Raw genomic sequence first — 25,032 nt, 5'->3', positions numbered from 1 at the left:
ACTCAAGAGACGGTAACACGACGGTGATCGGCGAAGTTCGTCAGGTAGCAGTCACCTTAAGAAACTTTAGCTCTGGCGCTTTAACAGCCAGGAACCTCCAGTGCCTGGTGTGAGACCTTTAATGATCTGGAGCCATCAAGCCCCTCGCAGGTGAGCGGTTTGGAGCGCTAGTGGTATGTAATACATGCCCCGGAAATCCTTCGCATTCTGCAGGAGAAGACAGACCGTGTATAATAAACTACAGCTAGAGCGAGGATCATGGTCCGGATTTGGTTCTTAGGGGCCAACAGTACCAGGTTCCTGGGGTCCCCTCACCCACTGAGGTATCTGGCAGAGACACAGAGTGATTAATTCAAACTGAATCCTGGGGCTGGCCGAGGGTTTCATGATCTCCTCGCCAATGTTACTGTATGACTGTCGAGATGGCACGAGGTCATCAGATGAAGTGGCACTCGCACAACCTTTGGGGGTTTTTGTTGAGTTGCCAACTGCAGCAACACAAGACATGTTACGAAGGCAACAAACCAGGGCACGAAGAAGCGTGGGGGCTTTCACTTTCCTTTTGAGCCGGTGATGTTCTCCGTGGTACAGCCCAGAACCTGGACACCCCAACACTTAATCACGACTGACACCGCAAGAGTCTGTTAACTTTTTTTAATACAAAGAAACGGCACCATGAAAACATGGAGTCACACAATGTACAAACTGTAGGGTGATTAAACCTTTCACTAACAATAGAGAGCCATGAGAGTATTAACAAGGGGCACGGGGGGGCCAGGAGTCCTCGCTTGTGAAAAACAGAATATACATCTTATAAAATAAAATTCTACGTTGGTGATTCCGGCTGCTTCTAGGAGGAGAATAGAGCCGTCGCCCCCCCCTTACCCAACAGTAATTAAAAAATAGAAGTATCCCCGCTGTTAGAAATAAAACATAAAAACTGGAATAAATGGGAAACTAAATCATACAGAAAAATAACGAAATTCCCTCCGTCATAGCACAGGACACGCCGCTCGAGCTAGGACGATCCCGGAGCGCGTGGCAGAAACGATATTTACAGCTAGAGCAACGTTTTGAAAGGGGTCCTGCGCTATAAGGGGGGGTAAACAAAAAAAAAAAAAAAAGAAAAGGGGCAACACTGGCCGCGGTACAGATCCACGAGGAACAGATTCGCAGCAGTGGAGCCGCTCCTCTCCAATTGTGAAAAAGCCAAAAAAAAAAAAAGAAAACGTGGCAGAGTAATGCCCCCCCAAAGAAAATGGAAGTTTACGCGCTCTTAGAAGCGGCCGTGTCTGTGTCTTGGGGATCTTGAGCGCCGGCGGCGGTCTCTGTCTTTGGGACGTTGTGTATCCGAGAAGCGTTTGGGGGGCGAATGCTTCGATCCAACCCTAAGAGAAGACAAACGGCATGTATTTACATCCAATCAATCAAAAAGCGGTAGCTACACCTCTGAGCTCGCCCGCCCGCCCGCCCGCCCTCAACCCGGGTCCCCCTTTGGACCGTATCCCACGGAGTTAACCAAGTTTATAAAGAGTTATTCTTACGCGCGGTTGCGTCCTCGTCCGTATAGCTGTCGGCGCAAAGCACTGGAGATGGGCTTCAAGTGCATGAAGTTACAGAAGCCCCCGCGGGTGCATTCCCTGCAAGAAACGGAACGGGCCGGTGATTAAAAGGGCATATTACGCAGAAAGACATCGGGAGACGGCAGAAAGAGAGAGCCGGCAGATCTCACCCCATCTCATACTGCCGGCAGCAGGACTCCCTGAAATCCGTGACCGGCGACAGCTCAGCGTGGATGGCCTGGCCGTTGAACCAGCGGTTGTTCAGCTCGACGAGGGCGCGTTCTGCGTCCTCCTCCCTACGGAACTGCAGGGGAAAGGAAAGAAGCCACAAATTACAGCAAAACTGTGGGGGGCGGGGGAGAGGGATGCAAATAAAAACAAGATTAATTAAAATAAAAAAAATTTAAAACCCCAAATCCCCCCCGGATAACCGCACCGGCTGCAGCCCCTGGTACAGGAGGGCCGGTGATCACAGTAAACAGACAACAGAAAGTAGGGAGCGAGCCGGTGTCTGAGGACAGAGGCGAGCGAGGCAGTCACACGCTCCGCCAGCGTCTTAATATAGCAGCGCTTAATCAGGGTTAAGGTAATTAGGATTTGACACGGAGATCCGGGACGCAAACAGGCAGAGAATCCACGGCGCGCGGAAACAGGTAGGCTGACCTTCGCGTTTGACCTAAACGCAGCTCCAGAAAAACACACGGGGCCAGACGGCGGCAGCGATGCCGGAACGCGGATACATGCGGGTGTCTAGCAAATGACGACGATCCGGCCCCCGAGCTCACCGACGGACCCCAAGCAGGGAATCCCGTTCCGGCCCCGCAGATACGAGGACGCCGGATCTCAGAATAATCTGTTAATTCAGCGCAGGCACGGGGTAATTACCGAGGAGACCCGGTAATACGGGGCGGAATGAGGAGCGGCGTTTCTCCTCCGTACATTAAACTTCCCATCCAGGGTCGGCAGCTCACAGCAATTGTCACGGCCAATAGATTTATTTGTTTTAGTCTCAGCTGATTTCAGGGAAGAATTCATGCGATTACACAAAAGGTATTGGGTATTACTGGACGTGGATGCATTCTGTACTCATGCATTTTATGAACAGGAAAAAAACCTTAAAAACATAAATTTTGATATTATTAAGAGTGGCCCATTTGGGGGGGGGGGTTGAGCAGCGGTGTGTTTAAATTTAATCCGTTATCAGTTATCAGACTACTCTGTTCCCCTCGTTTACCCCTTTGTCCTCCTCGCAGGAACTTCATGACACGGACAGAATACCAACGTGGCGTTCACACTCCCTCTCTTGTCCAATCAGCTGTCAGCATCAGCATGCCCAGCGTGGCCCTGCAGGGAGAGGGGCCCGACGCAGACAAAAACAGCAGCCTCGAGCCAAACGGTCTTTGTTCAACCGGTCACCAGGCCGGCAAACCCAGACAGGTCCTGGCCTACCTGCCCCGGCCCCCCACGGACACCAGCCGCTACCGCAGCTTCCCGCAGAAGGTGAGACGCGGACCCCCCCGATAGTTATTTGCATTTTACGACTGTTTCCAACCAACAATTAAAACTACTTTTTTTCTGTCCCTGTAGCCAGAATGCATGGTGGTGCCAACATGCGCAGCAGAGCCAAAGCAACCTGAACACCCTCCGCCAGTCTCTGCCAATCCCCCCCTTCCCGATATAATGCCCCAGAGCGCATACAAGCGTCACATGAGCGCCAACGACATCGGCTACTCTTTCCCTAATAGGCCACGGCCAAGCGTGTGCGGCCCAGCGGACCTACAAAAGCATCGGCGATCCTCTTTTAAAGACGGAGGGTTTGGGAACGGCCGTTTTTACCCCCGCCACGCGGTGAGCGTACCAGATATCACTCGCGGACCCAGATACCTCAACATGCCACCGCGTGGACTCTTTTCCGCGCCGGCTACCGGGCCTGACCGTCAGCCCAAGCAACGCTGTAAGCTAATGGAAGCCGAGCGCCACCAAGGCAAGGCCTCCACCCAACGAGAACGCCAGAGGTACGTCACCAAAGATGGAAAGTGCCAGGTCAACCTGGGTCGCATCGAGGAAAAGGGGCGCTTCCTTTCAGACATTTTTACCACCATCGTTGACCTCAAGTACCGCTGGTTTCTCTTTGTCTTCATGATGTGCTACATCGTGACATGGCTGCTCTTCGCTACCGTCTACTACCTTGACGCTTTCTGGCGCAACGACCTGAACCACATGGACGACGACGACTGGTACCCGTGCTTCCAGAACATCGACAGCTTTCTCTCAGCGCTCCTCTTTTCCGTGGAGACCCAGCGCACCATCGGCTACGGCTCCCGCATGGTGACTTCTAACTGCCAAGAAGGGGTCTACCTCGTCATGGCCCAATCCATCGTAGGCTCCATGATAGACGCCCTCATGGTGGGCTGCATGTTCGTCAAGATCTCCAGACCGAAGAAGAGAGCCCAGACGCTGATTTTCAGCCAGAACTGCGTGGTGTGTCCACGCGACGAAAGACTTTGCCTCATGTTCCGCATAGGGGACCTGCGAGACAGCCACATGGTGGACGCCAAGATCAGGGCCAAGCTCATCAAGTCTAGACAGACGTACGAAGGGGAATTCCTCCCTCTCGAACAGTCAGAGATAAACCTCGGCTACGAGACCGGGGAAGACCGCTTGTTCTTGGTGGAGCCGCAAGTGATCTGCCACACGATCGACGAGAACAGTCCGTTCTGGGAAATGGGGCCGCAGCAGCTACTCCGAGAGCAGTTCGAGATCATTGTCATTTTAGAGGGAATCGTGGAGGCCACAGGCAAGTAACTGTTGGGATGGGGGGGGGTCCATCCTTTTTCGTTAGACCAAAGGTCTTCGACCACAGATGACCTCAATGCTATTTAAGTTGATGAGGTAAAGCCACCCCGGTAGGTGCAGCATTGCGATGCAGCCTGACCCTAGACATTGCTAACCAACTACAGGCTCCCTGGTTGGACCTTGAGGGCTTCCGTCAAGGCTTTTCTGAAGATAATAATCTATAAAAGTGATGGAATACTGGTAATTCCGTCACCAGCTTCTATTACTAAAATGCCTTCTGGTCGTCACTTCGTTCTGGGTTTGACAGCATTTTGGGAAACGTTTGTGAAGAACCAGTAGGTTCTGCTGTAGAGGAGGACTAAGTGGTTTCCTCTCTTGTCCTACACAAGACGATATTACTCGCTGTAACCTTTCCCTCTCTTACTCAACAGGGATGACCTGCCAGGCCAAAACCTCGTACTTGGAGACAGAAATCATCTGGGGCCACCGCTTCGAGCCCTGCATGACCCTGGAGAAAGGCGCGTTCCGCGTGGACTACAAACGGTTCCACAAGACCTTCGAGGTGCAGCTCCCGCGCTGCAGCGCCAAGGAACTGGAGGAGATCCGCGAGCTGGAGGGGTCGCAGCTCAGCTTTTTCTGGGAAAACGGGGACTTCGGCGCGATGCGGAGACACACGGGAACCGAGAACGAAGAGGCGGAGGAAAACGAAAGAGAAGAGAACAGACCGGGGGAAGGATTCTCCGGCCGCGGCGGGAGGCCGATCGGCAACATCGCCGAAGAAAGGAGCTCCGAGTTCAACGGCAGCGACTATAACCTTTAGATGGGGGGGTGGGGGAGGGGGCACAGTCCAGATACAGGGAATAAAGCGACTGCCACGCGATGGATGTATTTAAAGAACGCTAATTGTTTTTAGAGACCCCATATATATCTTTTTTATCTCCCTAGACTTTAAGGCCCCATCTGACCTCGATTATACAGAATGCGTGTTTGCCGCCATTACAATGTATCCGTGTAAACCGGTAGAGACAGAGCGTTTGTTACAAGCAGCCTCGCACCTAGCAGAGAACCGGGAACCACGTTGTTACGCCGGAAAATACTTAGAATCATTAAAATTACTTAAAACCATCGGAAACGCGTTTCTTTTCTCAATCATTGTTACGGTTTTTGGATACATTTTGCTTTGAGAGTTAAAGTTACGACCCTGATCTCTTTACGCCTCATCAGTCAAAGAGACACAGCGAGCCTCCACCAAAGGGGAGGAAAAACGGGGGCAACAATTATCCAAATCTGGCGCCGAGTTCGCCCGATAACTTTTTGTAGTTACAGGTCACTATAGAAAGGAGCCCCCCCCCTCTCACCTTGACATAGACGTTCCCCACCAGGTGGTCTCCAAGATTGTCGCATATATTCATCTCCTCGATTTCACCGTATTTTTGTTCCACTTCTGTAAAAATTTCCTTCAGGGGGAAAAGAAAAAAAAGTCATCGGGATCTCAGAGTTGTCCACGCCGGATATATACGCGGGACGCAAAGAAAATCACTCACCTCGAAGAAGTCGTCGTAATGCTCCTGCACCTCCAAATCGGTCACGTGGCCTGAAACAAGCATGGAGAGACAAGGCTAGTAGGAAACGTCTGCATCGAGCCCACCAATAAAAATAACCCGGGCCCCCCCAAAAAAGAACAAGTCTGGTTTGAAAGCTGGAGAATGACAGCTATAAATTCAGGGACCCCGAGGGGGGCAGACATCTTTGTTTTCTATGATGCCACACCTCGATCATTTAAGCCCCCCTTAGTGAATCCCATACTTGGTGCCCCCCCCCAGGAAGTGGAGCACTAGGGCCAATAAGCTGCCGCCCAGGTTACCCACCCAGTCAAGAACCCCGTCAGAAAGTCATTGGGATTGAAAGCCGCACTCGGAGAGATACTCACAGTTGTTGCCGTTCGCGCTCTGCGCCGTGTTCTTAGGGTTTCGATAAAGATTCAGCAACACAATCGTCTGAAATGCCAACGGGGTACGGTAAGAATGCGGGGTTCACATAAACGCACCGGTATATACAGAGCGCGCTCTGGGGCAAACATAGAAACCTAGAACCAGACAGCAGATCGGCCCCCGTCTAGTCGCCCGTTTCTCCTGCTGTAAAGACCTTAATCAGTCGTTGGTCTCGTCTTAGATTCAGGAGCCGTATATCTATCCCATGCATGTTTAATACCCTCACTGTATTACCCTCTACCACTTCTGCTGGGAGACTGTTCCACTTATCTACCGCCCTCTCAGTAAAGTAAACTTTCCTTACATTACATTATAACTACATCCCGGGGGTCCGGCAGCACAGTGCGATGCCGGAGCCGCCTGGATCTTCTTGGCACACTGTGACAACAGCCCGTGATGAACGCTAGCGCGGTGCAGTAACCATTAATCGGCGTGGAGTTACCTGGCTGAACGAGGGCTTGTTGTGCAGACGGGAACAGCGGTCTCCGTGACGACATGCTCCGATTTTGAAGTAGAAGGAGCAATTAACCCTTTAAAGAAATAAATAAAAGGTTAGAGGGTCTGCAGTCGGGTACGGCACATCGCTGGTTGCGGCCGTCATCAGTTTAGGTCAGGAGCAGCACCTACGGATCTCACCAGCCATTGCTGAGCAAATCCCATGACCCCCAGCCAGCCGGCCTCCTTTCTCTTTGGGACCATGGTATGGGTTATAAGCCCCAAAGAGCAGACAATGCTCTGCCAGCCCCTCTCAATGTACTACTAGAAACAGCACCAGCCCCCTAGGAGGGTAATTTGGGGTAAATGAGGGCTGCAGCTCGCCACAGAGACAGAGGACTCGGGTATTACCAGCCACATGGGGCGAGCAGGGTCTCCTAATACCCCCACCCCCCAGGGCAATCCTTATTACCCCCACGCCAGAGGGGTGCAGGAGGGGGGTCAGAGGGGCTCGACTCCCACTTACTTATCCTTCTCGGTTCCGAAAATCGATGCCAGATACTCGGCCATTTCCAACAGCAGAGACCGTCTCTCGCTTTCTGCGCGTCGCTTCCTCTGAAGTCACATCCGGCGCGTCACAGCCAGCACTTCCCCTCTTGTAGTCGGAGAGCGAGCCGGATGCCAGAGCTGAGGGACCGCTCATATCCCCGGAAACTACACCTCCCGGCATGCCCAGCGAGACCCGCGTTACCCACAACCCACCGCGCCGGTCCCACCAGGAAGCTGGAGGTGAGGCTCTGGGGCTTTTGTTTATGTTTAATGTCGGGAATTATTAATAAAACAGTCACTCCAGGGTACCGGGGCTTATTACCCAGAACCCCACGGTACCGACCCCCCTCCTTAATACCACTGGGGGTACATAGCCACTGGGGTAAATGGTCACTACTTACCCCAACCATCCTAAATACCACCGGGGTATGTGGTCACTGCTTACCCCAACCATCCTTAATACCACTGGGGGTAAATGGTCACTACTTACCCCAACCACCCTTAATACCACTGGGGGTAAATGGTGACTACTTACCCCGACCATCCTTAATACCACTGGGGGTAAATGGTGACTACTTACCCCGACCATCCTTAATACCACTGGGGTAAATGGTCACTACCTACCCCAACCATCCTTAATACCACTGGGGTAAATGGTCACTACTTACCCCAACCATCCTTAATACCACTGGGGGTAAATGGTCACTACTTACCCTGACCATCCTGAGTCCCACTGAGGGTATAAGATCAATACTCACCCTTAATCCCGCTGAGGGTATGCAGACAATACTCACCCCGACCATCCTGGGTCCGCTGACGGTACGCGTCACTACTTACCCCGACCACAGCCTCGCCAGGATCGTCTGGCTGCCGGTCACTGATGGTGTTACATCTGGGAAGCCATCATTAGATGTTAGCACTGGAACCGTCGCTTGTAGGGTTAATTCTCCGCGCCTCTGCAGACAGCGTGTGAAGAAGCCGCCGGGTCCCAAACATTTCCAAATAGGGAGCTGGCGAGCCCCGTCTGCCGGGAGCTGAAAGGTCTCTGGCACGGAGGACGGGATTTAAAGGGCATCCTGCCAAGATACTCAGTTTAAGCATTTAAACCTTCGACCAATTAGACGCGTTTATTCTGACGGCGACCGTCCGGAAACATTAAGGATTCTTCATACTCCCCCTCATGATTGACCCTTTCACTGCTGGCTCAATGTGTAGCCGTTAAAGACCCCTCACGGAGTCAACTAGCCATTTCTTTTAAATTCACTTGCCGGGGTTAACCCTTTAAGAACAGGTTCTCGTTACCGTGTCTTTATCTTTTATTTTTTATAGCTTTCCTCTTTTTTTGCAGCCGGAATTCTCCGCTTTGGCCCTTCGCTGTCGCTTTCGGCCCTTCTCAGTCCGTCCCTCGCTGCTCCGTTCGTTTAAAGGATGAACTTGGAACGCGTCCCTAACGAGGAGAAGCTGCAGCTCTGCAGGAAATATTACCTGGGTGAGTCGCTGACCGGGACGTTCTAGATCATACACAATCTAGTGCCCAATCACTAAAAAGGCGCTCGTTGCCTTGGTAACGTGAAATAACGAGCGGTGGCGGTATGGGTTCTCCGGGCCGGTGGGATTTCATGTTTCGTTCTCGCAGGGGGATTCGCGCTGCTCCCGTTCCTTTGGCTGGTGAACGTCATGTGGTTCTTTAAGGAGGCGTTCGTGAAGCCGGCGTACACAGAACAGCCTCAGATCCAAAGCTGTGAGTAGAACGTAAAACGCGCGAGCGACCTCCGCGATTCGTGTCCCTGGCCCGGGGGTCTGCGTGGTTTGGGTTCCTCACCGCCCTTCTCTTTATCCTCCCCTGACAGATGTGAAACGCTCCGGCCTCGGGCTGCTGGTTTGGGTGGTCATTCTCACGACGTGGATCAGCATTTATCAAACCCATCGCGCCGGCTGGGGTGCCACCGGAGACTACCTCTCATTCACCATACCCCTGGGGATCCCCTGATACGGAGACGTTTTTTCGGACCCCCTGGAATATAGCTGGGACTGACCCGGGACCCCCATTCCCTGTACCTTGTTCCCGTGTGCTGCGGGACCCCCTATCACCTTATTGCAAGTGCATTAAAAACACTGAGTGGTTTGCAAGCCTGGGGTCTCGACGGGTGGGCTTGTTAAACATCCCAGAAATAAAGATCGTTTTTTTTTCCTCCTGAAGCCTCTTTCTTTGTCCTGATCGCAGCCGTTGGTTGCTGGGTGGGTACGGCGGGGGGCTGCAGGCTGGGTGCGAGAGCCGCTGCCCCCCAGATCCCATCCTCTGATGGCAGACCCTGTAAAAATAATACAATTAATAAACATGGAGGTCGATGGTCCCCGGAGGATCTGCTCGTCTTCTGCGCCTATCTGTGGTCACATGATTAGTGGCGCAAGACACCTGACCTTCCGCCAAGGGGTTTTGGGGGGTTTTCATTTGTTTTACCAGACCCCTTAAATTTTATACATAAAAACTTGGATTTGGTGGCACACTAGCGACGGGTTCAGCGCTGGATCGATGACATTAGATCCGTGTAATGCTTTTCCTATTATGTCATTATCCACTTTCTTCCAGTTTGCCTCCCGCTCTGGCTGCCAGATAACCCCCCATCTGACTCACCGGGCTATAAATTTAACATGCCGTGCTTGTTGGAGATTAGACCTAATCTCCCTTATGTATTATTCCTCCCCGCTCGGCTGGCGCTGGTCCGACACGTACAGAAAGCTCTCTCCTGTCCCGCTTTTCACTTTAACGTTCTCGAGACCGTGAACCAAGCGGAGATGAGCCGGGGGGGCGGCGGATGTCCTGTGAATATTACGACTGCTGTGGGCGCTCCAGCAAACAAAGGTTTAGAGCGTCCCGCTATTATTAGAGCGTGGCTCACACGCTCCTGGGTCCAGTGTCTGATGACACAGCCATCCACCCGAGGGCCACACCGGTCCCCGATCACCCACACCGTTAATCCCATGACCAATGGGGCAATTTGCGTCAGAACTGGTTTCATTCTATCTTGATAACCGTGCCCCCGGAGGCCAGGTAGCCAGGCCCGTCCGGCCCCAGCCCTTATTACTCCCCCCCCGCTGCTTTATTTTACGCCGAATGTTCTCTGCGCGTTCCGTTCCAGAAGTTTAACGAGAACAAGCGTTCATCTTCCACCCATGCGGCAACCTGCTGTCCACGAAATACGTTTCCGGACCCCCCTGGAAGACTAGGGGGGTTTCCAGAAGTCACCGGGCGCTCTCGCCAGCTCCGTGTTTATCGAGTTCCACGCTCGGGTAGTTAAATCGCTTCCCGTTCCTCTGTTTCTGATTCTATTTTTGTCTTCTTGCTCCATCGCCCCCCCCTCCTCTCCCCGTATAATTCTGGATCTTTTCCACGCCGCCGCTGGATGATTCTGTCTGTTCTAGTGCTTTCTGCAGCCGGCGGGGGCCGGTTATATATATAAGGCGCACATCACGGAGACGAGACAGTATCTGTCTGGGACAGTCAGCGGCAGCTGCCCTCCTCGCGCAGAATGGACATTACAATCCACCACCCATGGATGCGGCGCCCCGTGCTGGCCCCCCCGCTCTTCCCCAGCCGAATATTGGGACAGAGGTTTGGAGAAGGGGTTCTGGAGTCCGACCTGCTGCCTGCCATGCCCTTGAGCTTCAGCCCGTATTACCGTTCGCCCAGCTTCACGCCGCAGTACGAAACCGGACTCTCTGAGGTCAGGAAACAGCTGTCGCTGTGTCTGTCGAGCCTACATGGGGGGCTTATTCGCTTAACTGAGAGTTTGCAGAATTGCACCTCCTGCTCACGGACTGAATCCTTTACAATGCAAAGTTAAATCTGTTAGATTTCTTTAGCCGCTTGTTTGATTTATGCATTAGACAGGGCCAGCTCAGCCCATCTTTGCAGGAGAACCTTTCTGGGTTGATCCTTCATAATGCAGAGTGGAGTCAGGGAGTAGAAGTTGCAAACTCATGCTATAGTAAATAAGCCCCACACCGGGGACACTTTTTGCTGGAGAAGACTAACAAACCCTTATTATATTCATACTGCATAGTGGTAAACATGAGAATATCCGGGTTCTCAATTAAGGCGGTGGTTGTCTGGTACCTGAGTGCCTCCTCCCAGGGGTATTCTGAGAGTCACTCCACCAGTGGTGCTCTGAGTGCCTCCTCCTAGGGGTATTCTGAGTGTCACTCCACCAGTGGTGCACTGAGTGCCTCCTCCTAGGGGTATTCTGAGTGTCACTCCACCAGTGGTGCACTGAGTGCCTCCTCCTAGGGGTATTCTGAGTGTCACTCCACCAGTGGTGCTCTGAGTGCCTCCTCCTAGGGGTATTCTGAGTGTCACTCCACCAGTGGTGCACTGAGTGCCTCCTCCTAGGGGTATTCTGAGTGTCACTCCACCAGTGGTGCTCTGAGTGCCTCCTCCTAGGGGTATTCTGAGTGTCACTCCACCAGTGGTGCACTGAGTGCCTCCTCCTAGGGGTATTCTGAGTGTCACTCCACCAGTGGTGCTCTGAGTGCCTCCTCCTAGGGGTATTCTGAGTGTCACTCCACCAGGGGTGCTCTGAGTGCCTCCTCCTAGGGGTATTCTGCTCCACGCAGATGTTGAGTCTTTCTCTCCGCTCAGGTAAAGCTGGACAAGGATCAGTTCTCTGTGGTGCTGGATGTAAAGCACTTCTCGCCCGAGGAGCTGACGGTCAAGGTCGTGGGGGATTCCGTGGAGGTTCATGCCAAGCACGAGGAGCGGCAGGTGACTTAAGAACGTAACACAAAGTAGTCAGTACAGTCAATTGTAACGCATGAGAGGATTAAATGACTCTGCAACAAACATCTGATCAATTGAACCTCCTCCACATGATCAATTGAACTTCCTTCTTCTGATCAATTGAACCCCCTCTCCCACTATTCGCTCAATTGAACATCCCGACTCAAAAGCCCAACTTTAACAGCAGAGCAAACATTGGTAGCTGTAGGGTCTCTTGCACAGACTGACTTCTAAACGGTCCTTTCTGTCCCTTTACAGGATGAACACGGCTTCATCTCTCGCGAGTTTCACCGCCGGTATAAGATCCCATCCACTGTGAAACCAGAAGCGATCACCTCCGCCTTGTCTGCCGACGGGCTCCTGTCCATCCACGCCCCCGTCGTCGAGGCCATTAAATCGGAAGAGAGGAGCGTGCCCATAGCAAGAGAGAAGAAATGAGTCTGCATACGGCCGTCAAAGCCCCCGACTGTTAACGTACCCTAGTTATTCCTCGGCTTCTAAACATCCAACAACCTCCGCAGCTTTGGGAAGCAGCCGAACTCCTCAGCCTCGAGAATCGAAAGCAAGAAAACCGGAACGCTAAATCGCAGAGACGCACAGAGAAACGCAGCGCAGAGAAGCTCGCTCCGTTCCGGAATGCTCCGCGTACGTCAGCCGCTTGCAGACTTAACATTAACCGGGATATATTAATAAAGATGTCTGTCCGGGGGGAGAATACAGCAGTCGGAGGATTCGATGTGTTTCTTTAAATGCCTACATGTTCTTTTTTTTTTAACCATTTGTATTCGCTGAGAGCCCCGCTGACGCTTTATATATATAAACGCTGATTTATTAAATGTTAGATATCCAGCTCTACGATTTACTCCGGACTTTCTTTTATTTATCAGGATTCCCGTCCCGTTCAGAAAAGCAGAGCATTGTTTTCGGGTCATCAGTGGTTTGGGGTCAGGTTAGCAAAATTTGGTGCAAATAACATTTTTTATTTTTTACTTTTCTTTTTTTATAAGATTTGCCAGGAATGGGACTGGAACAATAAGGAATTGCACCTCCCTTTATGAAAACCATTTGCCGTAGAGTTTTAACCCTGTTATACATCAAATTAGTCACTTTTTTCAGCCAATATTGGCTGATTGCATCACTCCTGGTATCTAGCAGCTCGATAATAAACATCTGGATCCTCCGTATGGAGGGAAGAGTCAAAAGTTTGACCCATACATTGTGCACTCAAAGAAAAGTGAGGATTTGGGCCCCAAGCACTTTCTTCTCTACATTTATAACAGCACCGGGTAAAAAGACAATTTTTATTGCAATTAAAATCTCCTAACAATAAGTATCTTCTAATGTCAAACAATAAAACATACAAAAATGACAAATTGCAAATTAAAAACGACTTAAAATATTCGGGATTTAAACAAGGGCCCGGGAAGATAACGTGATCGCTACTAAGTATTCATCCAGGCTAAGTTAAAAAATTTCTTTTAAAAATGTCCTTGGGTACCCAGGCGTATATAACCCAAAAAAAAAGGAAACGGAGACGTGTGTAACGCAGCCGCATAAATGGGTAAAATACGAAAGCCTCGCGTCTCTGAGGTACCGGCAGCTGATAGGCGTTTAGTGGATAACCCGGAGCTGCCGTACGCGCCTCTCACTGACGTTCATACATCTCCTTCAGGATCTTCATGCTCTGCGCGTAGCGTTGTTGGTTGCGGTAAGAGGAGTCCTTCCACCTGTAACACACGGGGGAAGACATCGTCAGACCGAGAGTATGGAGGAGTCAGCTCCGGACCTCGTGACCCCCGGTATCTGCCCATTCACTACAAGACCCTGAGACCAGGGTAACGCCAGTAACCAGATCTATAAACATTAGCTATAGCCAACAGACAATCATTAAACCCCCCCCCCATACCTCTGGCGGATTTTCTTCCATCGGTCCATGTTCTTGGAAATGAGGGAGGACATACTGGGTGTTGTCTCCTGAAATTGGGGAGAAAGAGGGTTAAGAAGGGTCAGGGTCTGGCTGGTTGAAGGCAGCTTCGTTACATTGTTGCAGCCCTCACATTATTCAGATTTAGGGGTTCCTCTTCTGTGGGAAGGTGGAGGGGTATCCTTAGGTTCACCGGCTCTCCTCCGTCTGTCACTGGGCAAGGCAAGGGTGGAGGTAGCCGGTACACATTCTCATCGTTCCCATTAACTCCTTCAATCTGTACAATAAAAAAATATAAGGAATTATATATTATTTAATGTTTTCCCATCATTTTCAATTACTTGAAATTATTTTACTTTGATACACATTTATCTGTCTAGTTTAATAATCCATATTCCGGCCATTGATGATCTAGTATCTGTAATGTTAAGTAGAAGAGGAGCGATGCATGCTGGGATGTTTTTTTAAACCTGAGACAGGTTAAATCAACACTACATTTATCAAAATATCCTGAAAACCGCCCGGTCCGCCAGCAGAAGCATCTTTTTTTTTTTTTTAATCACCTCTTCCGCCGGTGGAGTTTGTGGCCGCTCAGCCGCTCTTGCCGTAGGGGTATTTCGGAGCCATGCGCGGCACACCGGGTACAGAGGGGTGTCCTCGGAAAACTGAGCCAGGTCTACGCTTCGATCAAAAAGGCGGATGATGAATGTGTCTGCGGATGAACGCATTTGGAATCTGAACAAGGGATCCCTGAGGTTTTAAAAGCTTATGTACCGCTACAAAGGAACCCCCCTATTGTCAGCCATATTTCCACAACTCCCCGACAGTAAGAGGGTTCCAGAAACCAACGAAGTTAGGGCAGCCATATTTAATTGAGTTTTCCCATTCTCCGCTATCCTCAGACCGCCATATTTCTCAGCCCTACTGGCACCGTATTCACACGCTAGTCTTACTGGCTTTGGGTTGGCCTCCTTCTATTACTCCGTCTTCCTCCTTTCTTTTCTTGCGACGGTGGTGAGAAAGCCTCGCAGAGGGCCTGGCAACGAACAAGTAAGTGAATAGGTAAGTCTGCCCATCCCAGCAGCTAATGGGGTAAGCGAAGATCGGCTTGTTGATTACGGTCAGCTATCACGAAACCCATTCACAATGCGGACGTTCACGCGCTTCCACAAATGCATCACACGGGGGGGGATCATTTTAGAATAAAAAAAATACCTTTTCCCGGCGGCGCTTGGGGAATCTCTGCAAAAAAGATAATTGCATGATTTTAACATCATTGGACTGTGGATTTTGACGCCATGGCAAAAACCCACCAGAATTTAGTCGCGAAGGAATAAGTCAGACCATCTTACTTGCAATGCGGTTCTGTAGAGGTTTTCCCGGAATCATCCTCCATCTGCTCCCTAGAGGAAGACACGAACGTATCACCGGCCATAAATTAATCAGCGAGAACTATTTGATTCACAAATTCTTTAAACTACACACTGAAGAAATACGTAGAATTCCCCCCCAAAAAACGGAATAATAACTCGATTTGCTCATTCATTTTTTCGGACAAATTTTCATTCATTCTCTCCGTCGCTGCGAAAAGAACTTTCCGCCGGCGCCCAGGTCTAATAATAACCGGAGGGCGATCTAACTGCTGGCGGGACACATGATCGTATATATCACTGGTTTAACTTACCGGTCTACATCGGTCCGGTCTAGGAGACCCTGTAGGACGGCATCCAGGCGGCTGCGTGCAACCTCTGCTTCCAGATCTGAGGGAAGGGGAAGAAACGTAAACATCAGGATAAAGTAAGCTTTATTATATTACAGAATTATAGAATCCAAAGCCTTTCCACTTGGGAAACGCCGTCGATTTTCCAGAAGGAAACCCCGGGATGCCTCACCAGCCTTCTCCACTTTCACCTTGGCGAGCGACATGACTCAAACCCGCGAGGAGGGACGCAGGAGAGGTATGGTGAAGAGTTAACGCCACCGTCCGAGTCTTACGGCGCCTGCAACAGATCAAATTAAAGGTTAAATGCAAATATATTGTTCTGTGCGGATCAAATACGACGTAACCACTCAACGGCTCCACGGTTAAGATCACTGCCCGCTACGACAAATATGTCGGCTCACAATTAAGAGATTTAAACCCTGCTAAGTGAGGGTCAAAATTACGGGGTCTTGCTTATGGATCAGGCGACGTCTCGTTATCCCCACAATCAGGGCAAAGACCATAACTTTACGACGATGGACGTGGTTACCTTATATATCAAGCTAGGAACAAGTAGATAGTCAGCTCTGCAGCCCAGACAGCCGACTTATTTAATTAATATATTACATCGCAGGAAGCGCGTGAGATCTGAACATTTCCTCATACATCGCCGAGCCAGCGTATAAAATACCTAACCGGCAAAATAAATGGCGATAAACCGCCCGGACGCCAAAACTCTACCTGAATATTAAAATATTTTATACGCTGGCTCGGCGAAGGCTTTGGATAATAAAATACTAAAAATAAACACCAAATAAGGCAATAGGTTAAAGTATTAACTACTGGAAACAGTAGGCCAGCTGACTTTTTATTTCTATTCTGAGTAATGAATTTATAAATAAAGTTGATTGATGGTTTGAATATTTACTATTTGTAAGCGGGTGTATAGCTCTGGTCTCGGACACAGACTTCACTGATATGACATCATATTATTTTATTACTGCTTTTATACGTAAATGAAGGATTATCCGCGCTCCCTCCTCCGCCTCCCGCCACCACACACCGAATACACTCACCAGCTCCAAACCGAACCCGCTCCGCTTAAGGCGCCATATTTGTGTGGTCCATTACGTAGCTGATTTAGAGCACCGGTCTTCATAAATATGGCCGATTTACCATTGTTTTTCGCACTCTACTGGAGACGTTTACTATCCCTTGGCAACGCGATGTTTTGCCGAGGACTGCGCACATTTTTACGCACCCTTATTGAGCATGATGGGAAATGTAGTCAAGAGATCCGATTTCCCATCATGCTCTGCGAGTTAACAGTTGTCAGGAGACTTTGGCAACCGGAAGCGCGGGAGGTTCGATTACAGGAAGGGGGGTATGTGTGTTTATCTTCAGTGTCCGTTCAGATAATTCTAAATAGTCTCCGCAGGTAGGTTTATTTATGATTTTACACTTTTTTGGGGGGGGGGGGGGCTTTACAAATAAATAGCTAATTAACCCTTTAATTAGTAGTTTATGTCTGTGCTACACAAACTGCACAGTGTGAATGTTCTTATTTTAACATCCCAGATATTGTGACAGCTCTCCATTGGCTGAGATAACTTCCAGCTGCTCTCATGCCGTTGGACGATTCCTTGGCTCGGAGAGTAGTAGGTACATGGAATGTGGTTTGCGCGTAAGCAATGCATACGTGCGCATGCGCCTGCTATAGGTAGTGTAGACCGTGTGGGTCTTTCTCGCTCATCCCTAGTGGAGGACTAAGGTCGGGCTGTGGTGTCTCCTCTAAGGGTCCTTGTGCGTGCCGTGGCCACTTGTCCAGCTCTTTCTATCCAGAGATCCTGGCCACGTATAGACCGCCCTGGATCGTATACCTGCTGCCTCGCCGTTTTTTAACAGGTTATGCTAATTTCTGTGTCCTTTTAACCCCTTGTAGGATTTTCACAGAGCCTACCGTTGATGCCGCAAAGAAAAAGGAGAGCAAATTTCAAAAATACTAACGTGACGGCCGTTTACGATCATGAACAACAGGTACGTATTGTATATCTCTACTCTCCTTTCTGTCCTTCTCTGTCAGAATATACCCCCCAGCCGGGGGGCTTCCTCGCTAAACGGCGAACGATACCCACCCGCCGGCCACCTCGTCTCATTTTCCTATAAACAAAGCGCCCGATGCGGCGGGACGGTGACATGATCCTCGTCGTTAATAATGAATGGACTGGTGTTTAATAGTCGCCATGGTAACAGCCACTGATACTATGTCCTCCGGGAGCCGTATTTATAACCAAACAGATCATATTCAATAAATCAAATTCCTGATCTTTCAGTGAGCGCGGAGTAACCTGTCATCGCATACGGCTTGGCGATGTCATTGATACACCGTGTATAATAAATGGGGGGTTATGATGACAGGAATTCTTTATTTTATTTGCAGCGTCGCCGTGTTTTCTAACCAAGGCAACCCGTTCCCAGCTCAGCCGAGGAATAAGACGTATTATCACCCCTCCCAGCCCCAGACACTGACGTCGGAGCAGAAGCAGATTGTGAGCCAATCGTAACCTCTGTCATTAAAATGCATGATCAAATAGTCGTTTTTTTTATAATTTTTAGGTGATTTTTAGTGGTCTTTCCATGATTTCTTTAGGTCCTCAGTCCTGTTCGGCTCGGTTCGCTCCCTGCTCATCTCTCTGATGCTCTGAGCCCTCCTGACCTGAGCTTCCTGGGCCGGTCCCAGCTGCCCGAATCCGATTCCTCGGGACCCTTTGATGAGTCCTGGCCATCTTCGGAAGGAAGCTCATCTAAGACCCCAGAGCGAGCCGAGATCTCCAACACTGGGCGTGATCGGCCCCAGAGGGACCCCACCTCTGCTGTGCCAGCCCCTGAGGATTCTGTGATTGCGAGGTGACTGATGGTCTATAACACAAGGTTATTTTTTTGCTAGACGTGTTCAATCTTACATAGGGTATCCAATCTTCTCGTGGACCACTTCCAAAACACATATTAGAAATACAAATGGAATTTATTTACAAGATGACCTTCTTCTGTCTTGGAGCTAGTATGGGGTAAACAGCCTGGTGGCACTGGGAATAACATTCTAATTCGAGACTTGTGGGCTCCCCAGGTACGTGGCTCGGTTTCGTAGCGGACGTCCCACCAGTCGCTTGGAAAGGTCTCCTCCGAAGGTAGACACCAAAGAATTCTGGTGGCTGCAGATGTCACCCGACAGCCCAGATGCAGAGAGGCACCGCGCGGAGTCAGGTAAAACTCATGGCAAGAGTTAGATTTGGAATTTGAGAGCCCCCACTCCACTCATTTGTTTTTATTATTATTATATATATTTTTTTTTAACATGTCTTTCTAGGAATGAGGGCTAAATCTGGATTTTCTCCGCAGGATCTGGAAAGGACTCCTCCCCAGCAGGTTAGGCTATTCTTGGCTGTTACTTTGTGGACTAGGGGGTTTATATTTTTGACAGATGCTGGAATATAGTGCCGGTATGTGCCCAAAAGGGAAACGATGACCTCATGGTGTGGTTTTTAACCTCTCTCTAATGCAGGAGGGGTCACTGAATGAGTCAAGATCATATTTGGAAGACGTGGACACTATTCGGCTGCAGAAAAGAGCGGAGAAGCTCATCCTGCAGAGGTGAGCGGCGGCCAGGGGACTGAAAGCAAAGTCGTCTTGAAAACTAGTATCTCTTGTAACAAACTTCACAGCACCCGGCTGTTTCTGCTTTTGGTAATCTTTCCATATCCCCCCCCCCCTTCTTCTATCAGCGAATCTTCTCTTAGCAGCGTGGGGGCTGTGAGCTCTGACGGTTTGACCTCCTCGCCGTTGTCCTCCATCTCTTATCCGGAGTCCGACCGCAGCAGAGCAAAGCCGTCCGTATCGTTCCAAGGTACCGAAAGCTTTATCTTGCTTGGTGAATCTTAACTGTAAATGCACCTAGAGGACAGACTGCACATGAAGAATAAATGATATCTCCCCCCATTCTAGCTCCTAGTGCCCCCATCCAGAGACCGGCAATGCCCCAAGCATCAGTAAGAGCCCACGCCACCTTGGCGCCAGAGGATGATATTTTGTATCAGTGGCGACTACGTCGGAAGATGGAGCAAGCAAGGGAAGGGACGCTTCCTCTTCCCGCCCGTGGACGCACTCCCTCCCCTCCAGCACGCATTCCCAGACAGGTACCCCATGAGCCGTTCTGTAATGTGTGATTGCGTTATTGTTGTCATTTAATTATATTTCTTGGTGCTTCTGTTCACCTTTTTGTTTTTGCAGGTAGTGCAGTCAGATCTGTTGACGTCTGCACAGGGCCCGCGGTGCGAGCCGGATCGAGCATCGCCCACCGGCCCATTGGGCTTTCCAATTAGCAGCCCAACCCTGGCTCCTCTCAGTACCCCTTCGGCTGTTCCTCCCCACCTGCACCTAACGTGTGATATCCTTCCCTGTATTCACGGTCAGCACCCCTCTCCCTGTCCACAACAAACACCGCAAAAAGCTAGCGAGGCAGTTTCTGAAAAGATCCAGACACCGGCCGACGAGCCCCTAAAGCCAGGACAACCGCAACTTCGTGTTCCGGAAGCTTCTGCCTTGGCTGCGCATAACAGAGAGCAGAAACCGGTGGGGAAGCTGCAGCAAGAGACCTCAACGCAAACCGCTGGCAGAAAAGATCTCAGGAGACCGGAGCGGCTAGAGGAAAGAAGAGGGAAGCCCAAGGCGCAGAGGGTCAAAAAATCCGGTGGCGCAAGTGGGCAAGAAGTGGCAACGAGGCACGTGGAAGTATCTCTCCCGGGGTCGCCGGTGCACCGCGTCATGGGAGAGGTGAGCAGAGCACCTTCATTCTTATACGGAACTGGGAATCTCTGTCTGTCCGCCTGGGACTCGCCTCCGGCCCCCATGGTCCCCCATTAGTCTTACTCCAAGGCTGGTGAAGGACCATGGGTAGGATAATGGGGCTCACGATATACCTAACCCCTCATCTCGAGCTTATTGAGTGTCCGCATTGCATGGGGGTGCAAAACGACTTTGGTAAAGGAGAAGAGGAAGGAATGTGTTTGATGAATCATTTAGTGAATAAACCATTATTTCCCGGTTCCTTTTACCGGTGAAAATCGTGGAGTTATTCGTAAATATAATTATTTACCGATCTGCATTCATCGTGACGGTTCTGATGTCTATATATTATCTATTGTAAATGTTTTATACATTGTACCGGTTCCAGTTCCAAAATTAAGGCTAGGTTTACTAAACTATGTTCACGTCAGATCTTCAGCGGGACTTTTGTGGGGCTGAGGATTTGGGTGAATCGGGTGAATCGTTCTGGCAAACCAGGGGGAGGTGGTAATTATGTAGCCCATTACCTAATCACAGAACTGGCTTTCCTTCAGCACTTGCCCATCATATAAATCTTTACCCTTATTCCTTCAAGGTGATCTCCGAGAGACTCTTCTCACCCCGAGAGCCTCCGAGTCGCAAGTCTGAGACCAGGAAGCCGGCGCGACCTACGGCGGATCATCCAAAGCCACCGGAGGCTCAGCTAGAACCTCTAGAAATGGCCGCACAACTTCTAGAACAGGCAGAAGGTACCGGCCGTCTTGTGGGAACTATTACTTAATGCTTGTTTTTCATTGGTAACTATGGTGACTGCATGCTCTCCCGCTATTACTCTTTGTAAATATTATAATGTGTATGAATGAAACAGGCCCCTCCTCATTCTTTTACGTGGCCGGTAGCCATCGCTGTACCCTAACCCCTCTTTTCTTTCTCTGCCTAGATTCCGATGGAACAGAGTTTGAAGATGACCCCTTGCTTCAGGTTTTGCGTCAGCAGAGGGAAGTTCTACGAGTGAAGCTCCGGTAATGACTTTTAACACTTTCTCCACCACCCACCAGCCCTGTCTTGATGACTTGTTAACCCCAAGGTATCGATGGTCGCGTGATTAACTCTTTCACGTCTCCTTTCCCCGCAGGGATGTGGATTGCGCAATCGCTGCGATGGAGTCAGAGAGTCAAGCCGACCTATCGGCATCTGACTGATACGCCACCCTTTAGCCCAGCGATGGACAACTGTGGCCCTCACGGCCAGTTGTGGCCCCTGAATGACACATTTATTTATTACGAACTTGTACAGAAATGTTTTGTGACTTTCAACTTATTTATATATATATTTTGAATACAAAAAGGATCTTTTCTGTTGGATGTAAATAAAAAACAGAAAACCTTTGATACAATCTCTGGTTATTTATTTTTTTTGGCTCTCGTCCCAACACAAAAATATCTCGAGGGCTGTTTGTTGGGCAACTCAGCTCCGTGATGTACACCCCGTAGAAACGCGTTAACCTGTAATGCCTACGTAGCTCCCTAGGGGTCAGTATTGTCCGATGTTGTTTTTAACCAGTTATCTTCCGTTCCACTTTGAGAACTCTGCCCCCCCCATTGCACTTTGTAGATAGAATGTCTAACAGGGGCCGCATTGTGTAATAAGTCAATCTTACGTTATTTCTTAAATACCCCTTTGACCTCTAGGTCGTTGGGGGGGGGATTTATAAGCAGATTGGAGGCTCCCTCCATCCAGGGCCATGTAAGTTAATTACCGCACCATCTGCCGGGCTGTCCCTACATTCTATAGGGTAGCCACTAATTAGCGTCGGACCAGAGGGCTCCGTCTGCATAATCCAGCGACTGAAATACCGAGGCTCTCCGGATCCTGTTACAAGTGCCGGCAAGATGCTGGAGTACGATGGGAGTTGTAGCCCAGCTGTGGTTTCCATGGTAACCGCTTCACATATAGAATCGGTATAGGTACCGCCACATGATGTAATACATAATAGTTTGTCTTGCCAATCGACTTCTTGTGTCAGGACCTGGATCCCTGGTACGTTATAGAAACCTGCAAGCTCCCGCAGTTCATCTGCTACATATATTTATATATATATATATATATATATATATATATATAATAATGAGAGAGAATATTCTGGGTTTATTTGATCAGATTCCATATATTTTAATCATCTCTAAAAAAAAAAAAAAAAAAAAAAAAAAAGCGTTTGCAAAAATATTCACCGCTTAACATCCTGAATAGCGTGTAGTAAAGCAGGAAAGGGTTAACCGAGCGTTTCCCCTTTAAGTTTCTGGACAGGCTTCCTCTAACCCGTGCAGGGGAGAGACTAAAAGCTGCGGCTTCTGCAATTGTCACATCGTGACGGCTCGCATGCTGCGCGGCGGTCCGACGGCTGCGCCCCCTCTGCGGAGAGAACAGCGATCGACAGGTACGGGGGGTCCCAAAGCTATTACCGCCGCCGCGGCCCCTATGCAACAGGCGGAAACACTCCGCTTCTATACGTGCTTTCATTGTTACGCCGGAGGATACATCGCGCAGGCTTACGATCCGGTCAGAGGGGAATCGGTAGACCCCAATATTTCAGGAGGTGGATACATTGTATAAGTAAAACAAATAAGTTTCTTATATTTGGGTTTCTGATCAAGATGGGGTTAACTTTTCCTGCAAAGGTAGAACAAGATTGGGATTTCTGGAATTTAATGGGTTGGAGTCATTGTTATTATTCATTGATTTATATAGCGCCATCATATTCCATAGCGCTGTACAATGGGGGAAACAGGACATAGAAAGCAGTGCTTCCTGTTTCCTGTGAAGACGAGCTTCTAGAACCTGAAGGGGTTAATCATTTTAGGGTCCTCTTTTATTTCTACAAGGCTCGATTTTACAATTTGGAGAGATTTTAACCCTACAGGTGGGTTCAGGGGGGGGATTCCTCCGCACCATCCTAGAGAACGTACGTCTGTAGTAAATATTGTAAAACGGTGAAAAAGAGTTAATCCTCCCCGTTTCAGAGTCTTTTTTTCTCCAGCGTGTAGTGAAAGCAGAACATGGAGTATTTCGTTTGAAAGCCGCTCCATTTCCTTAACAAATTCTCATGAGGAGAAAAGAGAAGTTACGGCGAAATAAAAGTGCCGCTTAAACCCGAAACAGGAGCCGCCCCGGGGCCAGGCAGCGACAGGGGCCCCCCAACGGCGGGATTCATACATACATATATATATATATATATACATATACAGGTGGGGGGGTATTGAGTAGAAATGCTGGTTTTGCCACCTTTGCCACAAATTTTATGCTTCTGGAAAAAGGGGGGGCAACAAGGCAAAAAAAGAGGGATTTCTGGCCATGGAGGGACTGGACAAACGAAACATGGACACTTGGGGGTTTTGCGGCCTTGTGTCGAGGCAGATTTGTTTATGAGGATACAGAGGCCACGAGGCCCAGGGGCCACAAAACATAAGCGGGCCTTAGGAACCAAAGGTCACGTTTTAAGATCCTGCTTAGATGCCACCAGACATGACTTGGACATCCGCAGATAATTATCTACACCATTTACGAGCTGTGGCCCCCTGGTTCCTTTGATTGGTCTGTTGTTGCCCCACCCACTTGGTTTCAACCAATGATCCGCCCAGGTCCCCCCTGATACGAGAATTACTTTTGGAAATCTCCTAGACCTCTGACCTTTATTGGTTGGGACAACTGGTCAGCAGGACACAGGTGCCACGGGTGCAGGTGCATCGGGACAGTTAGCACCTATGTTACGTGTCATGTGCTCACGTGGCATCTGCATACCCGGGAACTCTCAGGGTTTTGCCCCAAAGTGAAGGGGCAGATTCTCGGGACCACGCAGTCTGGATCCGACTTCTTAGTATTCACCCCCTCCGTGATCATATAGAAGACTCCCAGTGGCTGCGTTTTCCCCCAGTATGTTATAGTTGAGATCCCTGCTTGAATGCAGGTGACTCAGTGAATTGTATCTTTGAATAATGGCCATTTGGTGAGTCACATGAGCTATTACGGGGTTAATATTGCAATAGCCTCGGGGGCCGCTCGTTTTAAAGGTCCTCAGGTATGGGCAGGTGGTCTGTGGCCCCGGTGCGGGTCTCTTTCTCGGTATACGGGGGGGGGGCTCTTCGTGAAAACGAGTGGGAACATCGGAGCTCAGCGCGGCCTTTGTGTTTAAATTGGCTGGCGGGTGGGGAGGAATCACTGTGGGCAGGATGCGCTCGGTGAGTCACTCTAACACTGCCAATGCTTTATTAACTATTAATATAGAAAGAGACTGTCGGCCCCCGCTCGCCGGCCGACGGCGAGAGAGAGACTTAGGAGCCTCCACAACGCGGAGAGAGATCTCTATGTATCAAAGTGCCCCTCAGAAATAAGGATTTAGGGTTTTTTAACACTTTCTGAACTTGCGCTATTTTATTTTTTGTTATGTTTGAAAATAT

The 25,032-nt window shown here is 49.8% G+C and overlaps 6 protein-coding genes across 6 annotated transcripts; 4 read left to right on the top strand and 2 right to left on the bottom strand.

Annotated features, from left to right (window-relative positions):
* Positions 1 to 1,158: 1,158 nt before the first annotated feature.
* Positions 1,159 to 7,517, bottom strand: U2AF1L4 (U2 small nuclear RNA auxiliary factor 1 like 4). The gene is made up of 8 exons (XM_053451656.1): positions 7,311 to 7,517; positions 6,792 to 6,879; positions 6,289 to 6,355; positions 5,903 to 5,952; positions 5,717 to 5,815; positions 1,733 to 1,866; positions 1,545 to 1,640; positions 1,159 to 1,388 (listed from the first exon to the last, which is right to left on the bottom strand). The coding sequence occupies exons 1-8, from the start codon at positions 7,352 to 7,354 to the stop codon at positions 1,277 to 1,279; spliced, it is 690 nt and encodes a 229-aa protein (XP_053307631.1). The 5' UTR covers positions 7,355 to 7,517; the 3' UTR covers positions 1,159 to 1,276.
* LOC128469852 (G protein-activated inward rectifier potassium channel 4-like) lies at positions 3,209 to 4,367 on the top strand. Its single transcript, XM_053451647.1, has one exon. The coding sequence runs from the start codon at positions 3,243 to 3,245 to the stop codon at positions 4,365 to 4,367; it is 1,125 nt and encodes a 374-aa protein (XP_053307622.1). The 5' UTR covers positions 3,209 to 3,242.
* A 1,160-nt stretch (positions 7,518 to 8,677) lies between the features above and the next one.
* PSENEN (presenilin enhancer, gamma-secretase subunit) lies at positions 8,678 to 9,532 on the top strand. Its single transcript, XM_053451791.1, has 3 exons — positions 8,678 to 8,822; positions 8,970 to 9,074; positions 9,184 to 9,532. Exons 1-3 carry the CDS (start codon positions 8,762 to 8,764, stop codon positions 9,321 to 9,323), a joined length of 306 nt encoding a protein of 101 aa, XP_053307766.1. The 5' UTR covers positions 8,678 to 8,761; the 3' UTR covers positions 9,324 to 9,532.
* A 1,331-nt stretch (positions 9,533 to 10,863) lies between these two features.
* On the top strand, positions 10,864 to 12,965 carry HSPB6 (heat shock protein family B (small) member 6). The gene is made up of 3 exons (XM_053452132.1): positions 10,864 to 11,058; positions 11,973 to 12,095; positions 12,369 to 12,965. Exons 1-3 carry the CDS (start codon positions 10,864 to 10,866, stop codon positions 12,546 to 12,548), a joined length of 498 nt encoding a protein of 165 aa, XP_053308107.1. The 3' UTR covers positions 12,549 to 12,965.
* Positions 12,966 to 13,397: 432 nt separating this feature from the next.
* On the bottom strand, positions 13,398 to 16,835 carry LIN37 (lin-37 DREAM MuvB core complex component). The gene is made up of 10 exons (XM_053452131.1): positions 16,813 to 16,835; positions 15,927 to 16,034; positions 15,719 to 15,794; positions 15,387 to 15,437; positions 15,250 to 15,276; positions 14,988 to 15,070; positions 14,598 to 14,746; positions 14,168 to 14,311; positions 14,017 to 14,084; positions 13,398 to 13,837 (listed from the first exon to the last, which is right to left on the bottom strand). The coding sequence occupies exons 2-10, from the start codon at positions 15,958 to 15,960 to the stop codon at positions 13,756 to 13,758; spliced, it is 714 nt and encodes a 237-aa protein (XP_053308106.1). The 5' UTR covers positions 15,961 to 16,034; positions 16,813 to 16,835; the 3' UTR covers positions 13,398 to 13,755.
* A 259-nt stretch (positions 16,836 to 17,094) lies between these two features.
* PROSER3 (proline and serine rich 3) lies at positions 17,095 to 21,958 on the top strand. Its single transcript, XM_053452028.1, is given in 13 exon segments — positions 17,095 to 17,174; positions 17,679 to 17,773; positions 18,177 to 18,285; positions 18,387 to 18,643; positions 18,864 to 19,000; positions 19,104 to 19,162; positions 19,299 to 19,387; positions 19,519 to 19,640; positions 19,739 to 19,969; positions 20,028 to 20,566; positions 21,174 to 21,327; positions 21,519 to 21,600; positions 21,714 to 21,958. Coding segments are annotated over 12 exon segments (1,857 nt in total). The 5' UTR covers positions 17,095 to 17,174; positions 17,679 to 17,762; the 3' UTR covers positions 21,781 to 21,958.
* Positions 21,959 to 25,032: the final 3,074 nt, after the last annotated feature.

The sequence above is a fragment of the Spea bombifrons genome, chromosome 12 (assembly GCF_027358695.1).
Source record: "Spea bombifrons isolate aSpeBom1 chromosome 12, aSpeBom1.2.pri, whole genome shotgun sequence".
In the NCBI taxonomy this organism is placed as follows: Eukaryota; Metazoa; Chordata; class Amphibia; order Anura; family Pelobatidae; genus Spea; species Spea bombifrons.
The sequence above is the reverse complement of the archived record's forward strand: the minus strand, read 5'-3'. Positions and strand labels throughout refer to the sequence as shown.